The sequence below is a fragment of the Ursus arctos genome, unplaced genomic scaffold, assembly GCF_023065955.2.
Source record: "Ursus arctos isolate Adak ecotype North America unplaced genomic scaffold, UrsArc2.0 scaffold_60, whole genome shotgun sequence".
Taxonomy (NCBI): Eukaryota; Metazoa; Chordata; class Mammalia; order Carnivora; family Ursidae; genus Ursus; species Ursus arctos.
The window spans coordinates 238,504-259,775 of NW_026623079.1; the positions used below are offsets into that span (position 1 = coordinate 238,504).

A 21,272-nucleotide genomic window follows, 5' to 3' on the forward strand; every position below is an offset into this window, starting at 1 on the left:
GATTTGTGTAAGTTTGCTGAGGTTGCCATAACGAAGTACCACAAACTAAGTGACTTAAACAACAAAAATGGACTGCCTCACAGCTCTGGAGGCAGACGTCTGAGATCAGCGCATTGGCAGGGCCGCGCTCTGTTTGAAGGTTCAGAAGAATGTGCTCTAGCCTCTCCCCAGGCTTCTGGTAGTTCCTTGGCTCATGGCATCATAACTCCAACCTTTGCATGGATTCCCCCTGTGTACATGCACACATCCTGTGTTCAATTTCCTTTTTATGAACACGCCAGTTATATTGGATTAGTGGCCCACTCTAATACGACCTTGTTTTAATTCATCTGCATCAATCCTATTTCCAAATAAGGTCACATTCTGAGATCAGTAAGGGCCTTATGACTGCAACATAAGAATTTTGGGGTGTCGGGCGGGGGCACAGTTCCCCCCATAACAGGCGGTGTCTTAGAAGCTCAGGCTGCCATAACGAAATACCGTAGGCTGAGTGGCTTAAGCAACAGAAATTTTTCTCACAGTTCTGGAGGCTTGAAGTTTGAGATCAGGGTGCCAGCATCGTCAGTTTCTGATGAGAGTTCTCCCCTTGGTTAGAGACAGCCATCTTCTCACGGGGAGCTCACATCCGGGGGGGACGGGGAGATCTCACTGGAGTCTGTTCTTACAGGGGCGCTAATCCCATCATGAGGGCCCCACTCTGAATACCATCACATTAGGCATTGGGGCTTCAACATTCGGATTTGGGGCAGACACAATTCATTCCTTTGCAGGCAGTGAACACTTTAAAGAAAAAAAACAGAGGAAGGTAGAAAACAAGAAAGTGATTAGGTTGGCCCTGGGAACACAGGGCAAAGCTGTCCTCTCTTGTAGTCATTACAGTAAATTTCCTGTGCAGTTTGTCTCTTGGCTCGTTAGCTACAGTTGACACTGCTTGGAGGCTTGGCACTTAGAATACAAGTCCACAGTTTATTTTGGGCCTCTTTTTTTTTTTAAGATGTTATTTGTTCATTTGAGACAGAGAGAGAGCACAAGCAGGACGAGCAGCAGGCAGAGCAAGAAGCAAACTCCTTGCTGAGCAGGGAGCCCAATGCGGGACTGGATCCCAGGACCCTGAGATCATGACTTGAGCCAAAGGCAGACACTTAACCAGCTGAGCCACCCAGGCGCCCCTATTTTGGGCCTCTTTTAAAGCTAATGCCGTATGTCCCACCATCAGGAGAGCCTTGAAAAAAAATTTTGAACTCTACACCCACAAATGTGGATTTACTATATGCAAATTTAAAAGAAATTTTTAACATGAGTTCTATATATAAATTTTAAAAATAAAAGACGGACACTCTTGAGTCTTCTCAAAGCCCTGAGATTGACATTTTCAGAAGTCAAATAACCTGACCAGCGTTTGAAAGCAGACTCAGTGTCCTATGTCCTCTGGCCCTGAATGGTGACTGATAACCATGTCACCACCAGAAGGTTATTGTCACACTGCTGGCCACCGGACCTGTGGATCTCAGGGTGTCTTAGAATCTGCACGTGGCGAGCCGTGTTCACGTGGGTCTGTCTGTCTGTCTGTCTTCCTTGCAGGAGCCGGCGATTGCAGTTTCCCGTCGTGGCTGAGATCCCTCATGACCGTTAGCTGCTGTGTGACCGACTGCTTCCTCCAGAACGTGGCCATCTCCACCCTGCTCGAGGTGATCAACCACTCCCAGTCCCTAGCCCTCGTCATCGAAGACAAGATGAAACGCTATAAAAGCTCTGGACACAACCCGTTTTTCGGCAAGCTGCAGATGGTGACAGTCCCTCCCATCGCCCCAGGAGTATTGAAAGTCATTGCAGAGAAAACAGACTTTTATCAGGTATTTCCCACTGGGAGGAGGTGGGCAAGACCCCCTTCCCAGCCATCTGTTTAAAGTTGTCCGTGAGGTGGTAGTCACCGTGGTAGGGATGTGGCAACTGTGGTGACAGCCCCAGAGGGTTGCTCGAGACCTGTGCCTGCCATGTCTGTCCCCCCGTCCCCGGCTGCGGCACAGTTTCTGGCTCTGCAGCAAGAGTGCGGTAAATATTCGTGTTCAGTGTTAGGCTGACTGGCCTTCACATGTAAGGATGGTTAAGTCATCTTAATATACGGAAAGAGAGACTGCCCTGATTTATGAGGCTGGAGACTTTGAAGCTACTCAACCTCAAGAAAACTTAGTACTCGTCAAATTTAGGAAAGATGGTTGCTGAAGAGATGGTGAGCAGGGGTTCTGTCCCTCTTTGGGAGGACAAAGCTACATATGATGGGGCTCATTTAATTGCAAAAAGCTAAAAGCAGTTCCAGCGAGCTCATGAGAAAAAGTAAGTTTATTATAGAGAGAGTGCCCGCGGCTGCCAAAGGGCAAGAGTGGAATGCAGGTGGGTCTCACAGGGTCTCACCTGGGGGGCTCTTAGATCCTGAGGCTGCTCCCTCTGCACCTCGCTCGGCTGAGGGGGTGTCTGCGGGTCACCTAACTAACTTGGTTACCACTTGACCTTCAGTCTGCTTCATGACCCTCAAGTTTGGTTGCTATAGTTAATGATGCTTGTATGTCTTTCCCACAAGTCTGAGCTAACGGGTCGGGGCTATTAAACAGTCTGTCAGTGAGGCATCCCTGGGTCAGCGCCTTCTGCTTCTCCAGCCCACACAGCAGGGATGGGGGCCAATGGGTAGGAGGTCATGTGGTGCAGATGGGGATGTGCCCACTCACCAGGACCTGCGGTGATGGGACCGCAAACACCCTGAAAAGTTTTGACGCTTGGGAAAGATATTTTACATATTTTATGGGCGAATAAGATATGGAAACTCTACTGTCCCTTCAGGTCCTAAAAGCCTATTTTGAAATAGGCTGCCCTTTTCCTGTTTGGGATGAGCTCTTCTCCAGCAGGTCACATAACTGAGGCTACCTCTCGGCTTGTTTCTTTTTGTGGTTGTTAATAACAGCTGTATTTAGGTATAATTCACATACCATACAAATCACCCACTTGAAGTATACAATTCATTGGTTTTTTTCTGTATTTGCAGAAGTGTGTCATTTAATTTATTGTTTTCCCTGTTTTTTGTTATCCCTCCTTTACTGTTTTCTTTTTCAGCAAATGGATATTTTCCAGTGTACTGTTTTAATTGCTTTAATGATTTTTCTCCATATATTTTTTGGAGCTGTTTTTATCAGTGGTCGCTCTAGGGTTTACCATGTTCATCCTAGCTCATCAGAATCTCCTCACTGAATTCCAGCAAAACACAGAAACCTCCTCCAGTCTCGGCTTTTCCTCTGCCCCTTTCTGGTGCTATTGTTCCACACGTTACATCCACGTGTGTTACAAACCCCACGACACGCGTTATAGTTATAACATAATTGTATGTCCTTTAAAGAAGCTGGGAGAAGAAAGGAGAACAAATAGCTATAAAGAGAGTTTGTTACTTAACCTTCTTCACCATTCCTGGCCCTTCACTTGTAGATTTCAGTCTGTAGCTGGGCCCTTGCCTTTGCCCAGCGCACCTGTGCTCCTGCCTCCTCTTCTGGGCTGCTACGTGCAAGTGTGTTTCTGCACGTTCCAGTGATAGCACAGTGATAAGTGTGCCTCGCATTTTACTCAGTCTTTTCTTTTTTTTAAGATTTTATTTATTTATTTGAGAGAGAGAGTGAGAGAGAAAACAAGTAGGAGTGGCAGAGGCAGAGGGAGAAGCAGACTCCCCACTGAGCAGGGAGCCCGATGCGGGGCCGGATCCCAGGAGCCTGAGATCATGACCTGAGCCAAAGACATACGCTTAACCAACTGAGCCACCCCAGGTGCCCTACTCAACCTTTCCCAAAAAATCATTTGAAAGAAAAGAGATACACATTATGCTGTCTTTTTAGAGCTACACAATTACCTTTACTGGTGCTTTTTGTATGAATTTGATTAACTGTCCGGGGTCAGTTGCTTTCACCTCGAAGAACTTCCTTTAGTGTTTCTGTTTTGTTTTGATTTTTTTTTAATTTAAATTCAATTAATTAACATATATTATGAGTATTATGAGTTTCAGAGGTAGAATTTAGTGATTCATCAGCTGCATGCAATACCCAGTGCTCATTCCATCACGTGCCCTTCTTAATGCCCATCACCCGGTTACCCTATCCTCCCACCAGAAATGCCTTCAGTGTTTCTTTTTTCTTTTTTTTTCTTTTAAGATTTTATTTATTTGAGAGAGAGCGAAAGCAAGAGAGCTCACAGAGGGAGAGGGAGACGCAGGCTCCCCACTGAGCAGGGAGCCCAATGCAGAGCTTGATCCCAGGACCCCGCGATCATGACCTGAGCCGAAGGCAGATGCTTAACCAAATGAGCCACCCAGGCACCCCTAGTGTTTCTTATAAGACGGGTCTTCTAGTTCACAAATTCACTCAGTGTTTGTTTATCTGGAAATGTCTTTATTTCTCCTTTTATGGAAGATAGTTTTACCAGATATAATGTTCTTTTTTTTTTTTTTTAAGATTTCATTTATTTATTTGACAGAGATAGAGCACAAGCAGGGGGAGCGGCAGGCAGAGGGAGAGGGAGAAGCAGGCTCCCTGCTGAAGAAGGAGCCCGATATGGGGCTCGATCCCAGGATCCTGGAATCATGACCTGAGCCAAAGGCAGATGCTTAACCCACTGAGCCACCTAGACGCCCCTGGATATAATGTTCTTCATTGGATTTTTTCTTTTCTTTCAACACTTGTAATATAAGAATAAATATACTTTAATCAGCCCCAGATATGATATCTTGAATATATAATGTTTAAGTAAAGCAGCACTTTTTTTGGGTGAGAGAGAAAGAGCACACATGCACATGGGAGGAGAGGATAGAGGGCGGGGAAGCAGAGAGAGAGAGAATCCTAAGCAGGCTCCACACCCAGCATGGAGCCGGATTCAGGGCTCGATCTCAACCCTGAGATCATGACCTGAGCCGAAATCAGGAGTCCGATGCTTAACCAACTAAGCCACCCCAGCGCCCTTACAGCAGTTTTTCAATAATCCGTAGCAAATGCTCATGTGAATGTTTGAACTTAGTTGGAATTCACCGTTTGGATTCATGATCCCACTGTTTTCTTGCCTCCGGCATTTCTTATTAAAGGCAGCTCTTCATCTTCTGGGTTTCCCTTGTAAGTGATGAGTGGTTTTCCTCTTGCTGCTTTCAAGATGTTCTCTTTGTCTCTGTCCGCTAGCATGTCGTTGTGACATGTCCAGTGTGGATCGTGTGGCATGTATCCTACCTGGAATTCTTCAAGCTTCGTGGTTATGTAGATTAATGTTCCTTTATCAGTTTGGGGAGGTTTTTGTGCATTACTTCTGCACGTATTTTCCCTGCTCCTTTCTCTGTCCTCCCCCAGCACTCCGTCTGTGGGTGTGCTGCTGCGCTTGACGGTGGCCCACGTTTCTCTAAGGCCCCGTGCATTTCTCTTCATTCTTCTTTCTCTCTGTTCTTCAGATTGCATCATTTCTGTCAATCCATTTTCTTCACCGAGTCTTCCTTCCATCTGTTCAGATGAGCTGCTGAGCCCCCTGAGGGGTGAAAGTTTCATTTCAGTTATTATACTTTCAGTTCCAGAATTTCCATTTGGTTCTTTTTCTTTTTTTTTTTTTTCCTTAACTTTTTTTTTCTTTTTACACTTTCTGTCTCCTTGTTGATACGTCTGCTTGATGGGAAATTGTCATCATACCTTCCTTTACTTTTTTCAACATGGTTTCCTTTAGTTATTCGAACATACCTCTAACGGCTACTTTGAAGTCTTTGTTGAATATATCTGTCACCTGGTTGCTCTCACAGCCGCCTTCTGTTGCCCACTTTTTCCCCTGTGCACGTGTCGTATTTTCTTGTTTCTTTGCATGTCTTATAGTTTTTATTGAAGACTGGATATTTTAGATAATGTGTCATAGCAACTTTACTATATTCTGACCCCCACCTCCCATCTTGTTTTGTCCTCATCTGTTATTCACTCTTCGGTGACTCTCTTTGACTGTTTTGGTGGAGTCTGTCTCCCCTGCCATGTGAGTCCTTTGGCACTGCTCCCTGGAGGGATGTGTGGTCACCCTTCAATGACGGTGGTCTTAGCGGGGTTCTCACTGACCATCTCTTTCCCTGGTCTCTCTGTGAAGCTGTCTCTGTTGGTACACACCCAGCTGTTAGGCTCCATGAACTTCTGGCTGGCTCACCGCTCTTATGTTTTCAACAATGCCCAACAATGCCAAGGCATACGTTACTCCACAGTCTGATAGTTTTTTGAAGCCAGTCTTTGAGTTGTTTTGTTTACCCAGGAGGGGTCTTCCTAGCTATCTCTTGTCCTGGTTATTTCTGATAATCGAGCTGGCCTGTGGTTTAACTTCTTGCTGTTGTGGGGCTACCAGACTTGCGGTAATGACTTACTACAGAATTCTGTCGTTCTTGAGAGCACTCTCAGGCTTGAACTTCCTCACACTTTGCTGGAGGGAGCTCTCTGTGTCCTGGCCTGCCTCTCGCTCTGGGCACTCTGTGCATCCCATTGTTCAGGAAGAGCCGGCACTGAGACAGTTCCCTGTTTCTCTTGGAGGGCTAGCCCTGCAGGTCGCCCTCGGGAGCAGTGGCCTCTAGTTGTCTGAGCTTGCTTCTCCGAGCATGTAACCTCCCCCTACAAGCCCACTAGGGTAAGAATGGTCAGAACTGCGCACTCCTGGCCTGCAATGTCTGGATACAGCCTCCACCCAGGTGTGAGGACGAAGCGTAAAATGCTGCACCCTGCCCTTTCCATGGAGAGCCTTGGACTGGGAGCTGGGGGGAGGGGACTCCACCCAGAGTGGATAGTCACGTTCCTTGTCACACCAGGCTGGGCTGAGGGGGGTTGGATAGGGTCACATTTCCACTGCCACAGACTCGTTGCTTTTACTGGAATTTAGTAGATTTTCTTGAATAAATGTTTCTTTATTTCCTGAATGCCCTTAGGATAATTTCCAGAAACTCTAAATGTTTGATTGTTGTTGTTTTGTTTTTTTGTTTTTTTAATTTTCACCAGTTATGGTAGTTTTTTTCTGGGAGAGAGTCCACAGAGCTCCTCCCACAGCCAGACGAACTCATGTACTCAGACCGCATCTACGGTGTCAGGTCCTGGTGGAGCCTTATTTGATTGCTGTTCGGCTTGGGTGCCTCATCCCCCGCCCCCTCCCTCTCTTACCAGAGTTGAGTCCGTGTGGATCTCAGAATCAGGAACAGTGTCAGTATAATACAGCAACAGTGACTAGGCCCGTCCTTCCTTGCTCCTGCATTTATCTGAGAAGTGTGGGGTCATTGTATTGTAAGGCACAGGGACTAGAACAGAAGAAAGAATTTAGTCTGTGAATCTTTGGAAGGCTCTTAATAGAATAAAAATGACTGCATTAAATACTCTTGTTTTGACGATGTACCCTTGGTGATGTTTTTGGAGAGTAGGCTTTTCTGAGTTCTTTCTGAAACCTTAATTTTTATTTTGAGTCCGATGTGGTACATATCTGAGTACCTAGCACTTGCCAGGCACTGGAGTGCACTTTATAAAGTATACAGCTGTCCAGAGCAGCAGCAGTGGCTGGCCTGCCCACGTCAAGATGCTGGATGGGAGGCAGTGAAGCCACCTGCACAGACAGCCAGGCCACGCCCCAGTTCTCGGACTCCAGGTGTAAGGCTGGTTCCAGATCTTCTAGCCTTTCTCTCATTCCCACAGAACAGCCCACATGCCATTGTTTACGTTGCCCACGATGCAAAGAATAAGGTCCGCTATCCCACGAGTGCCCTGACTTTTCAAATCAGGTGGTAATGGCAGAATTCGATTCACTAAGGGGCGCCTGGGTGCCGCAGTCGTTAAGCGTCTGCCTTCAGCTCAGGGCGTGATCCCAGCATTCTGGGATCGAGCCCCACATCAGGCTTCTCCGCTAGGAGCCTGCTTCTTCCTCTCCCACTCCCCCTGCTTGTGTTCCCTCTCTTGCTGGCTGTCTCTGTCAAATAAATAAATAACATCTTTGAAAAATTAAAATTAAAAAATAAAAAAAATTCGATTCACTAAGAAAGTGTTCAGCACATAGGCATTGAGAAGCTTAACATAGGTGAAGGAGGAGGCGTGTGTTTAGTCATCAACATCAACTCCCTAACCCTTCAGAAAACATTGTTTTAAACCTTCTAGAAGGAGTCTCTTCCACATAAATTTGCCCACAGGGGCTACAAGTAAGGGGACTACTCTGCTTAATCAAAAGTTTTGTATCAGAGGTTTCATTGCAATTTGATAATTGGAAATCACATTCCCTTAGATTAAAAAAGTAATGAAAATAATGGTTAGGGGCTCGGGCCAGTCAACGGTTAATTTGATCTAAGCAGAAAAGATAGTTTTGTGTAATAGAAATAAGAGGGCCAAAAGAAGTCATTTGACCTGAGATATACTTACAAAATATCACAGTCTAGGAGGCATGGTCTTCTCCCACGACCTGGAAGAATGCCTTCAGAAATTCCCTCCCGGAAATGGGGCCAGCCTTCCCCTTGAGTCTCACCTGGTTGGGGCAGGGACCCCACGGGTGCTCTGTGGGACTTAAGGAGGGGCTGTGGCCAGTTCCAGGCCCTGTATGTTTAAAGAGCTAAGATCAGGGCTGAGGGGATGGAGGACTTGATTTGGGGTGTGATCTGTGTCATGAAAGTGAGCCGGGCATCTGCCACGGCACTGCATGAAATGGGAACACACAGGTTTGCGATTCTTCGTCAGTACCGCATGGTGACCAGTGTAAGCCAACCCTAGGTGGGAAGGTGCTGTGAGTGTGTCCACCTCAAGACTGGCAGCCGTTGCACACCCACCCCATTTCCTGGAGGCCACATCTCTGGATCCCCCAGTGCCAGCACTTAGTAGGGCTTGGTCAGGTGTGCTTGTCGAAAGGATGTGTCAGCCAGTGGGTTCTTGCTTCCAGTTGATTTCTTCTCTGCAAGTAATGTTAATGTCTGGGCAAGAACTTCAGTGTTCTTAGCTCCACGGTCAGACTTCCTAGTTTCCAGGAGCACCTGGCTAGCTAATTTGGTAGAGCACACAACCCCTGATCCCAGAGTCATGAGTTCAAGCCCCACATTGGGCATAGAGCTTACTTTAAAAATAAAAGAGTGGTCTTGGGGTGCCTGGCTGACTCAGTCAGTAGAGCATGTGACTCCTGACCCCAGGGTCATGAGTTTGAGCCTCACATTGGGTGTAGAGACACCTCTAAGTTTAACACGTAACATTGCCTGGTGGGGTTTTGGTTTGGTTTGGGGTTTCTTGCTTCCTTTTGTTTGTTGGTGGTACTTCTTTGTATATTGAGGATCCAGTTCCTTGGGGCTGGGATTGGACTGGCACGAGGAGGAAGTGTGGGTGCTGCCCGTGTTCACACAGTCTCCCTTCTGCCTCAGAGGGTGGCTCGTGTGCTTTGGAATCAGCTGAACAAGGAGACCCGGGAGCATCACATCACCTGTGTAGAGTTGTTCTACCGGCTGCACTGCCTGGCCCCAACGGCCAACATATGTGAAGATATCATCTGCCACGCCCTCCTGGACCCTGACAAGGTAAGTCTTTGCAGCCTGTCATCTCTGTCCTGCAAAGATTCCAACTGCCAGGGCACCCATCAATGTACATGCCCGGGGTAGACTTACATGTATTCAGCCCTTCTGGGGCTCAGTAGACATCCTGATCATGAAGCAGAGGTGTTACAGAATCTCAGGATTGGGAGGCCTTCAGAAGCGCTGGCCATCCCCATTGGAGTCCTAAACACAGGGGTTGTGTCCATATTAAGACTCACCAAGGAAATCTCCCCCCAACTCCCGTGACGTTTGCAGGACACTGAGTTCTTGCAGGGACCCCAGAGCTGCTGGTGAAGTAGGCAGCTGTAGAGAATGCATCGCCCTTGTAGACCCTGGCCGTCCTTTGCAGTCACGTTGTGTCCTTATTCTCTGAGCCACTTGGGCCTGGTACGTCTAAGGTGTATGAGAACACCGTGCACTTCGTGATCTTCGGCCACAGGCCCAGGGGTGACCTTGGACATGAGCTAATGTGGAGTCTTTTTTTCTTTTTTTTTTTTTAGTAGGCTTTATTTTTTAGAGCAGTTACAGGTTCACAGAAAAATTGAGAGGAATGTACAGAAATTTCCCATAATCCCTCTGGTCCCCGACATGTATAGCCTCCACCATTTAATGTGGAGTCTTGAAAACATGCTTCACTGTGTTCAAATGAACAAGGAAGAAAGGGTGCAGGTCTCCCTTTCCCCCCGGCCCAGTGGGACCCAGGCTCACTGAGAGCCCAGCAGCGCTGCTGATGTTGTTGTCGTTCTGCTGAGCTCTTGTTTGTTACTAGAGTTGGGTTTGTTGTGACCGCATACAGTATGCTGTGAGGGAAGTAGGGGCCTCACTCCCATTTATTTCCTAATCAAGGGGACAAGACTGGAAGCACTGTTTAGGTTTTCCGTCATCTGGCACCTGACAAGAGAGACCCAGGGCAGTCGTGTGACATCTCACAACCGCTCCTTTGATAGGTAAGGTGGTCCTCATGGTACATTACCCTTAATGCAAAGGACGCTTTGCCGAGGTTCCTGGTCAGTGTGTTGGGCCAGGGAGGGGGAGATGTGTGAAATTGATAGCATGACCCCATTGTCTGGATGCACAGCAAGCGATTCCCATGATCCCCTGAGTGACTCTAGGCCAGACACATGTGAATACGTAGTAGGAATTTTCTTAATTTGGTCCTGGGGGGGTGGAAGCCCAGTGCATCAGAATCACCTGAGCAGCTTTGAGATCATGCCGTGTGAGGGGGCCTTTGTAGAGAAATGAGGGTGGTCTGGGTCTTTATCGGGGCGGTGGCCACACTGGATGTGGACACTTGAGGGTCATCGATCGTGTGCTTGAGGTGTGAATTTTATTGCAGTACAATCTATTGTACTTGGAAGAAAAAAACAAAACCCTTCCTTGTTTCCAAAACTAGGTGTGGAGCCAGACACACAGCGTTAGAGAAATGCCAGCTGATTCTGATGCTGGGGGCCCACCCCACAGTCGATTTAATCAATTTGGGGTGAAGCCTGGGCATCAGGATTTTAAAAGCTCCCCCAGGGATTCGAGGGTGGAAATCAACTTGTCTTTGTCTGCTTGGGTCTCCTAAGCCCAGCATGCGTGAAGCTCCCCAAGGGCATCCTGGTGCACGGGATCGCTGGACGCTGGCTTGATGGTACCCTTCCCACCCACAGATCCCTGTTTGTCGTGTTGGACAGCCTGGCCTGCACGGACGGCGCCATCAGCGCGGCAGCCCAGGGCTGGCTGGTGCGGGCACTCTCCCTTGGTGATGTGGCACGCATCCTGGAACCCATGCTTCTGCTCCTGCTCCAGCCCAAAACCCAGAGGACCTCCATTCACTGCCTCAAGCAGGAGAACTCAGCGGGTGAGCACACCTCCCAGGGCAGCCGGGGGAGCTCTGTGTCCCCAGGGGGCCTGGGCCTGGGAGGGAGCAGGGGGCCGCCCCGACGCCAGTTGCCTATGGGGACAGTCAGGGCACTTAGCCCCACTCAGTGGTTTGGCTAGATTCCAATGGTGTGAGGGTACTTTGTAAAGCTGTGAGGCTTCTTAAGTTGTAAGGAGCAGACGAACCAGCACTTAGAAATGCTGGGGAGTGGGTTTGTTGTTTTCACTGAAAAATCAGATCTTTTTTTAATAAAAGAAATTGTTAGTAACCCATGTTCCAATAAAAATAGCTGATTTTTTATTCTTTTGCTACTGAAAACAATTCAAGTGCACCTGAGGTAGGAGGAAAGAATAACAGACCCTCCTTCCCAGTGTCTCCCAGGCTGGAGACTTCACTTAGAAGAATCGCAGTTCTGTGTCTGGGTAGGCTGGCACTTCCCTCCAGATCCCAGCTTAGACCAAGGGGTGGTTTAGGTTGCCTCAGCTACGAATGGCCGAGAAGTTGTAATTTCCATGTAATCTGGCCAATTGTACTTATCTAAAAAATAACTTTTATTTGTGAACCTTCAACAAGGTAAGTGGTTTCTTTTCTGTCTATCCATTTTTCTATCTACTCTCTAAAGTTCCCTCCAGCTGTAGATTCTGTGAACAGATAATCAAAAATGCAGAAGAAATAAGCCTTTGAGTTCCAAAAACTTCCAGAGGCATCTTTTTTTTTTTTTAAGATTTTATTTATTTATGAACGAGAAAGCATGCACAAGTGGTGGGGAGGTGGGAAGGGGCAGAGGGGCAGGGAGAACAAGAGAGAAAGAATCCCAAGCAGGCAGGCAGACACAGCATACATACACACACACACTACCGCCACCACCACCCCGCCCCTGCCAGCATGGAGCCCAGTGTGGGGCTTGATCTCATGACCCTGAGATCATGACCTGGGCGGAAACCAAGAGTCAGAGGCTTAACCGCCTGAGCCACCCAGCCACTCCCAGAGGCACCTATAGCACAAATTAGTAGAATATAGGTAGGAAGAAGAAAACCGAGACTAAAATAAACCTCATGGGGGCACCTGGGTGGCAGAGCGGTTAAGCATCTGCCTTCGGCTCAGGGCGTGATCCCGGCGTTGTGGGATCGAGCCCCACATCAGGCTCCTCCGCTATGAGCCTGCTTCTTCCTCTCCCATTCCCCCTGCTTGTGTTCCCTCTCTCGCTGGCTGTCTCTATCTCTGTCGAATAAATAAATAAAATCTTTAAAAATAAATAAATAAAATAAAGTAAAATAAAATAAACCTGATGAGCACATTACGTGTGGGTGATTAGTGCCAGCACAGTTCATGAACTAACATGACTTCCCACGTTAGGTGTGTTTTATGACTTCCTGCAGTTTTTCCAGTGATGATTTTACAAGCTTTGAGTTAGCTTGTGTAGCCCACTGGGCTGTAAATATTCTCTTCGCACCAGTCTTATCTTACAGCGAGAAGCAGCCTAATACCCCATAAGCAGCCATTTCTGAGATGCTTCTTCTCTTTACAGGGTTCCCTAAAACTGGAACCTCTAGTTTTCCTTTAGGAAAGAAAGCTGGCTGCCTTCTCAAAGAAAAGGCATTCTATTATTCCATGTTTATAAGAAAGTAAAATCCAAAGAAGTATAAATTAAGCACCTTCCTCAAAGTTTGGCTATCACAGTGTTCCTTTGTGTTAAGAAGAAAGTCCTAATGCCACGCAATCCAGTTTCAAAAGTCTCAGGGCACTTCCTGCTGCTTCCTCTAACCCATGTTTCCTGCTACCTTCCTAATAAGAGAAAATGTCTTTTCCCTGCCATGTCCTTCCCCTGGAAGCAACTAGAAGAATTCTGCTTTACCCCCACCCTATCTTTATAATATTGTAGATACCTATTTTGAAAATACCACCGTGAGCCTTAGGCAGCTCATCTATTTCTTTTTTTTTTTTTTTTTTAAAGATTTTATTTATTTATGTGACAGAGAGACAGCCAGCGAGAGAGGGAACGCAAGCAGGGGGAGCGGGAGAGGAAGAAGCAGGCTCCCAGCGGAGGAGCCCGATGTGGGACTTGATCCCGGAACTCCGGGATCACGCCCTGAGCCGAAGGCAAACGCTTAACGACTGCGCTACCCAGGCGCCCCAGCTCATCTATTTCTGATGTCTTATTCTTCCTCCTTTCCTAATCGTGCTTGATGGTCACGGAATAGATTTGCTGAGAGCTGCGTATGAAAATGGTTTGCCAGTACCTACCAAAGACTTCCTGGCTGTTGTTTTTTTTTTAAGGAGACTCAAATATTTTAAAGGTTGTGTATTTTCTGATTACAGAAGTACTAACATGCTTCTTTTAACAATTGGAGTAGTGGCGCCTGGGTGGCTCAGTCGTTGAGCGTCTGCCTTTGCCTCAGGGCGTGATCCCAGAGTCCTGGGATCGAGCCCCACATCAGGTTCCTCCGCTGGGAGCCTGCTTCTTCCTCTCCCACTCCCCCTGCCTGTGTTCCCTCTCTCGCTGGCTGTTTCTCTCTTTCTGTCAAATAAATAAATAAAATCTTAAAAAAAAATTGGAGTAATAAGAGGGTCAGAACACACATAAAAGCCCCCTGCAGTGCTTGCTGATAGAGCTAGGTACCGTTGATGATTGGTGGGTAGTCTTCCAGATTAGAGCCACGTATTATAGATGCTGTCCCCTAAGTGAGCTCATTCCATACGGCTGGATTCTGCAGCTTGGTTTTTCTTCTTTTACTTAATACATCCCACACATTGCTCCATATCAGTATATACAGACGTATCCTTTAAGAACCCAGAGAGTCCTCCACAGCATGCATGTGCTGCAGTTTTTCTGTCTCGTAATGTTTTGTTCTCTTTCCAGCTTGTCTTCACACCTGACCATTCAGCGAATACCTTTACAGCTTTGAAAACCTGCTGACATTTCTGTGGGATACATTTCTTGAAAGGAAACTCATTTCTTGAAAGGAACAAAATAATATGCTTCTTTTAAAATCACCCTCCCCATAAAAGTTGTGATACTTGTATTTTCTGTGACAGTGTAACTAAATTATCTGATTGCCTGAAAGTTTTAGAAGACTATTCACTTTTACTTGTCTGCCTTTTGCCCATGATACAATGTAGAGTCTGGTGGTGTAGTTTTATGGGGGAATTTTATTAACATCAATCTTTCTGTCTGGCATTAAGATAAAGATCATTCTAGAACTAACTTATCAGAGCTGACCCTTCTGTCCTGAAGTCATTTGTCATTTTGTAATTTCCAGAAGACTTGCATCGTTGGTTTAACAGGAAGAAAACCCCCTTCAAAGAGTCCGGTGGAGCGCCCGAGCTACAAGAAGGCAGCTCTGAAGAAGGCGTGCCGCTGAGCCAGTTCACCACCGTGGACCGTGAGGCCATTTGGGCCGAGGTGGAGAAGGAACCAGAGAAGTGCCCACCCGGAAGTGAGCTGAGCGAGGACGACCTTCCCTACTACATGGACCTTCCCGACAGGACGGCCTGCAGCGCCCTGGACAGTAGCGAGCACACGGAGTCTGCAGACACGAGCTCTGCCCACACAGACAGCGAGAACACGTCCTCCTTTTCCTCCCCTTCCCACGACCCGCAGGAGCTGAGCAACGAAGAGAGCTGCTGTGCGCCCATCCCCATGGGCGGCAGGGTTTACCCCAAGCGCTCGGCCTTGCTGGCGGCCTTCCAGGCAGAAAGCTTCAAGTCCGGTGCCAAATTAAGCCTGGCACGCGTGGACTCGGACAAGACCCAGGCTTCGGAGTCGTTCTCCAGTGACGAGGAGGCCGACTTGGAGCTCCAGGCCCTCAGCACGTCCCGGCTGCTAAAGCAGCAGCGGGAGAGGCAGGAGACCATCGAGGCCTTGTTCAAGCACATTCTGCTCTACCTGCAGCCCTACGACTCCCGGCGAGTTCTTTATGCCTTCTCAGTGTTAGAGGCCGTGCTCAAAACCAACCCCAAGGAGTTTATCGAGGCGGTGTCCAGGACCAGCATGGACACCAGCTCCACCGCGCACCTCAACCTCATCTCCAACCTCCTCGCTCGCCACCAGGAGGCCCTTGTTGGCCAGAGTTTCTATGGAAAACTGCAGACCCAGTCTCCCAGCGTGTGTCCCCACTCTCTGCTGATCGAGCTCCTCACCTACCTGTGCCTCAGTTTCCTGCGCAGCTATTATCCTTGTTACCTGAAGGTCTCCCACCGAGATGTCCTCGGCAACCGGGATGTGCAGGTCAAGAGCGTGGAGGTTTTAATTAGAATAATGACGCAGCTGGTCTCTGTGGCCAAGTCTGCCGAGGGGAAGAACGTGGAGTTCATTCACAGCTTGCTGCAGAGGTGCAAAGTTCAGGAGTTTGTCCTGCTGTCGCTGTCCGCATCCATGTACACGAGCCAGAAGCGCTATGGACTGGCCACGGCCGAGCGAGGCCGGGCCCTGCAGGAAGAGAGCCTCTTTGAGGAGAGTCTCATCAACCTGGGCCAGGATCAGATCTGGAGTGAGCACCCCCTGCAGATCGAGTTGCTGAAGCTCTTGCAGGTGCTGATTGTCTTGGAACATCACCTGGGCCAGGTCCAAGAAGAAGCCGAAAATCAGCCGGAACTGTCCCGGGAGTGGCGGAAGGCCCTGAACTTCCAGCAGGCCATCAGTGCCATGCAGTACGTGCAGCCCCACCCGCTCACCTCCCAGGGGCTGCTGGTGTCCGCCGTGGTGCGGGGGCTGCAGCCGGCCTACGGCTATGGTATGCACCCGGCCTGGGTGAGCTTGGTCACGCATTCCTTACCATACTTTGGAAGGTCCCTGGGCTGGACAGTGACCCCTTTCATTGTCCAGATTTGCAAAAATTTGGATGAGCTGGTCAAGCAGTATGAAAGCGAATCTGTGAAGCTCTCTATCAGGTATGGCAAACTGTTTGATACATTATTACTACTTTGAGGCCAGTGTTTTCAGTGAATGGCTGATGTGTCCTAGAAGCCAGGTGGGGGATAATTTCAGCCTAATCAGAAGCCAGTTTAGCATAGTCAAGAGGGGGTAACAAGGAACTAAATGCTCATATCCTTCATTTTTGATTCCACACAGATACCCAGGCTAGCTGAGTATTGCAGCCACTCTCCTTGACTTTTGCAAAACAGAAATAAAAACATGCATCACTTTCACAGAAATTCTAAAACATCTGAAAACATTTTTTCCAAGTGACTGTATGAATGTAAAAGAGCACAGAAGATGCGCCTCATTATTATAACAAGATTTCATTACGAGGGCCCCAATTTATTGAAGATCGTGCTAGCTCTCCGGTTTCTGCATTTATAGGTAGGATTAGAAACTTGACAGCCTCATTCTTAAAAATTCTCAAAACAAGTTTCTCATTTCTTCACCAAAGCATAACCTCCAAGAGGGAAAACATTTCTCCGGATTACCCACTCACTCTTTTGGAAGGTCTGACGACCATTAGTCATTTTTGTCTTTTGGAACAACCCAGTCAAAACAAAAAGGTAAATTTGTTTTGTTTTGTTTTTTCCCTGAGTTTGAGGCACATTTCATACATTGTTTTGTCTTCATTGGATTATGACCAGTTCAAATGAGGAATGTGCACGTGTAAGGAATGTAAATATGTATGCAAGTGTATGCTTACGAATAACGCAAGTGTGTATGCAAATATGCTTGCACAAATAGGTCAAAGTAATGCAAATGTAGTTTTGTCCTTCTGGCACTCCGCGAGGCGCACCCCCCCCCCCGTTGCCCATTTTTTTATCAGTAACCAAATGGGATAAAATGTCATCTTTTTTGCACACATTTTATACCTGACCTCATGGTGTTTGTGAATCTGCGGTCTGAAGCCGTTTTAGCTGTCAGTTGCTCTGTACGGTTGGGGATTAAATTTTCGAATGCAGCTGCTGCTTTGGCTGAATGACTGAGTTTAATGAGGAGCCTCAGACTCCCAGGTGCCCCTCTTAGAAAGAAGGCTACGGGTTGAAATGCACAGAAGCGTTTTGCTGCCAGACCACTGCCCGTGGGACTTGCTCAGGGGAGCGTGAGGGCCCATCCTGGCCTCATGGGAGGGGAGCCGGTGCCACACACACAGCCGAGTCTCATGCTCATTTTCAATTTTAGACCACCGCTGTAAGCGATCCTACCAATTTGAAAAATGCCAAGAATGCCATTCTGGAAGAGTTGCCTCGAATTGTTAACACCATGGCCCTTCTCTGGAATGTTCTGAGAAAGGAGGAGACTCACAAGAGACCCGTCGATCTCCTTGGAGCCACAAAGGGATCCTCTTCCGTTTACTTTAAAACCACCAAAGTGAGAGAACTTCCTCTGTGGTTTTATTATTTCTTTTTCTTATATAATCCCACCAAAGATAAATATGTTCAGGAATACATACACACACACGCACACACACACTGTGGTACTACTTTGCCATAACTCTTCTCTTTCCCGTGTTCTAGACCATACGACAAAAAATTTTAGACTTCTTGAACCCCTTGACGGCCCATCTTGGAGTTCAGTTGACAGCCGCGGTTGCAGCAGTGTGGAGCAGAAAGAAGGTTAAGCGTCTCAGTAAGATGAAGGTAGAGTCTTAAAAATTAAAGTTGTGCTTGTACTTACTCTGCCAGAAATACCAGAGTCTCCTGTAATCAAAGGTGACATCAGAGGCCAGCAGGGGAAGCTGCTGGAGTAGTTTCACTGCTTTAAATGCACAGATGACACAGCTGTGCCTCCAGCTAGGCCTGTCGCGGGGAGGACTCACCCCTGGCTTGTTCTCCGATCTCTGTGTAATGAATACCTAGTACTTCCGGTTAACCTTTTAGATGTAATACCTAATAGCACACATACAAGAGTGTATATGGTGTGTATGTTCCACACACTAGAGAGACCACCGTGAACCTATCACCCAGCTTGAGGAACCGTACATCATCCTCCCCGCGAGAACCCCTGTGGGTCCTTCCCTGGTTGTAATACCATCTTACGACTTTTCTTTAAACTATTATTTTAGAGACTTTATTTTTTTTTTTAAGAGCACTCTTAGGTTCACAGCAAAATTGAGGGGGAAGTACAGAGGTTTCCCAAATGCCCCCTGCCCCACATGTGCGTGGCCTCCCCCACGATCAACACCCCCCCCACCAAGTGATATGTTGGAATGTTCCAGTCATGAACCTACACTGACACAGCAGGTTCCATAGGCTTTTTAATTTATAAAAATCATACAAAACTGTAAAACCGATTTAAATCCTCACATTCCTGTTCCCAAAAGTAACTTCAGTTCACATCTCGTCCATTCTATATCCACTGACTGGTCCATCACTAAGTCCCCCAAGGATTTGGTTTATTTCTGCAAAACCAACACAGGCCTCTTCCTTTGTCCTCTCTTGACCTTCTAGGTTCCTATCTCATACCTCCCTCAGAGGGTCTGTCCCACCCCCTGGACAGAATCTCAGTGCCCAACATAGGCTCCTGTTCCCTGAGGAGGCACGAGAGGTGGTGGTCCAGGCCACTCTGCTTAGCAGCTGTGGAGTTTTCCTTGGTGGCAAACCTGATCCTTCCAAGTGCGTAAGCACAGTTTGCAGACCTCCATCATCAAAAATGGACCTCCCATACCAGGGCCTTCCTGCCAGGGCCAACTATCGAGAACCCGGTTTATCTGGTTTTTCTTTTACTGTCCTCGAACTTTCAGGGCTATCTTTTAGTGCCACCCTGCTTCCTTCAGATTGTGTCTGTTTCTAAAATGCTTTCTGAGGGGCACCTGCTGGCTCAGTCAGTAGACCATTCAGCTCTTGATCTCAGGAATGTGAGTTTGAGTCCCACGCTGGGTATAGAGATTACTTTTTTAAAAAATGAAATAACATGCTTTCTAAGCTTGAACATACCACTGTCACTGCCCCGTCATCACCTGGCCCTGTTATTCTGAATGTATGTCAGTTGCCAACTACGTTCCTGTGATTAAATGCTCAGCGTCCTCTTTACCCCCACCAGTAGAGTCCTTCACCCAGCTTTTGTTTAAATATTTACTTAAAAGATAAAAGCTCTTTCTGCATGGGGCAGCTATTATAGAATACTGCATCGTTCTTATTTTTGTTTTCTGTGAGCTTTAAGGGAGCTATTTTTTTTCCTTGGCAGATTGTCCCAGCGGCAAGTGCATCCCAGCTGACCCTTGTCGACCTGATCTGCGCGCTCAGCACCCTGCAGACGGACACGGTGCTGCACTTAGCAAAGGAGGTGGTGAAGAGGCCGCCGCAGATCCGAGGGGACGAGGTCGGAAGCCTGGGGATCTTCCAGATAAATGCGCAGCACTGTCCTATCTCTGTGTCTTATAAATTTTGTTTGGGAGTGAAGCAGAGGTCGCAGGAGCAACTGGGAGTTCCTGGGGTTGGGGAATGGAAGAGTTCTACTGGGCTTGGGGGAGACCCCGTGAGGTGTGCCTAATGGGCTTCAGTGCACCTGTTTGAAGGTGGGCGCAGCTAGAGGTCAGGGCCCATCTTTCATCTTTACACCCCGGCCATGGCGCGCCCTGCCTGGGATGGGTTTTTACCAAGTACCTGCAGCCTAAAAGGCGTCATAGAGAAGCAAAGCCAGATACTACTTAAAGGTGGCAAAGACCGGCTTTATTCAGTAGCTACTGTGTTGGGAGAGAGAGCTGAGCTCAGTTCTGATTTGGGCAGAGGCAGCAGGGTACTTCAGCCGGAAAATGGCAGAGTAGGAAGGGTGAACGAGCAGGGCCTCCAGCAAAGTCAGGGAAGTGGAAAATTCCAAAAAAGCAGGGAGGGGGCTTGGTTGTTGTAAGTGGGCCGTCTGGGTTTGGTGACTGGTGCTCATGGCAGGCAGGCTCCTACACTCCGGGAGCCTGGGAGACAGAGGTCCTGTCTCTTTCAGTGGTAGTATTTCAGAGGACAGCTCCCAGGTCCTTTAGAAAGACATTTCCTATTGTAGAAGATGCATGTACATCTTGAAGTATTAATAATTATCCTTTTCTTGGGGCGCCTGGGTGGCGCAGTCGTTAAGCATCTGCCTTCGGCTCAGTGCGTGATCCTGGCGTTCTGGGATCGAGCCCCACATTGGGCTCCTCCGCTAAGAGCCTGCTTCTTCCTCTCCCACTCCCCCTGCTTGTGTTCCCTCTCTCGCTGGCTCTCTCTCTCTGTGTCAAATAAATAAATAAAATCTTTAAAAATAATAATAATAATAATTATCCTTTTCTTAATAAATGCTCTGAGAAGGGAGATCAGGAGCCTATTAGGTGTTGACTCAGCAAATGGCAAATTGTTTCGGCAGCCTTGAGCTCTCTTGGGCAGGCATTTTAAGGGGACGGGGGTTATCATCTGAGGGACCCCGCCTTGAGCTGCTAGAAACCACGGTAGTGTTTGTTCAGGTTAGTGCAGGACGGAGTCATTTCTGCTGAAAGCCCTAGTCCCCACAGGCCTAGTCAATAAGAGAGCTCTGGCCAGAGTTGAAAGAGAAAAGGAACGTCTTTGTTAAAGGGCAAGTTAAAAGTTTGCATAATTTTTATGTAAAAGTGAGAAATACAGGTCAGAGGACAGGATTCCTTCCAAGCATGCTGAGAAGGAAGAGAGTCGTCTGGCCGCGGTGGAAGCAGTGGCATGTAAAGGGTGCTAGAATGGAACCGTGAAGCTTCTAGAGTCGTGCTTCCCTGTTTCTGCGCAGCAGCCGAGAGAGTCCTTGCTACCTCGAGGCCTTTTCCAGTCACGTGCAGTGGTTTTGAAACAGAGCAGACTTTGTGGTTTAACGTTTTTCTAATGCCCTTAGAGCTTTTTCTTTTAATAGGTCTTATTCTTAAACAATCTCTACACCCAACGTGGGGCTCGAGCTCACAACTCTGAGATCAAGAGTCACATGCTCCACTG

The 21,272-nt window shown here is 47.7% G+C and overlaps 1 protein-coding gene across 3 annotated transcripts in view; it reads left to right on the top strand.

The window, feature by feature from the left end:
* LOC130542961 (protein dopey-2-like) overlaps positions 1–21,272 on the top strand; it is a 96,101-nt gene that overhangs the window by 56,463 nt on the left and 18,366 nt on the right. For all 3 annotated transcript variants that reach the window (XM_057308166.1, XM_057308168.1, XM_057308167.1), the window contains exons 15-23: positions 1,582–1,853; positions 9,395–9,547; positions 10,409–10,509; positions 11,215–11,405; positions 14,687–16,316; positions 16,799–16,910; positions 17,530–17,718; positions 17,865–17,987; positions 19,534–19,668. In XM_057308166.1, coding sequence (XP_057164149.1) covers positions 1,582–1,853; positions 9,395–9,547; positions 10,409–10,509; positions 11,215–11,405; positions 14,687–16,316; positions 16,799–16,910; positions 17,530–17,718; positions 17,865–17,987; positions 19,534–19,668 — 2,906 coding nt within the window. The remainder of the gene's footprint in view (positions 1–1,581; positions 1,854–9,394; positions 9,548–10,408; positions 10,510–11,214; positions 11,406–14,686; positions 16,317–16,798; positions 16,911–17,529; positions 17,719–17,864; positions 17,988–19,533; positions 19,669–21,272) is intronic.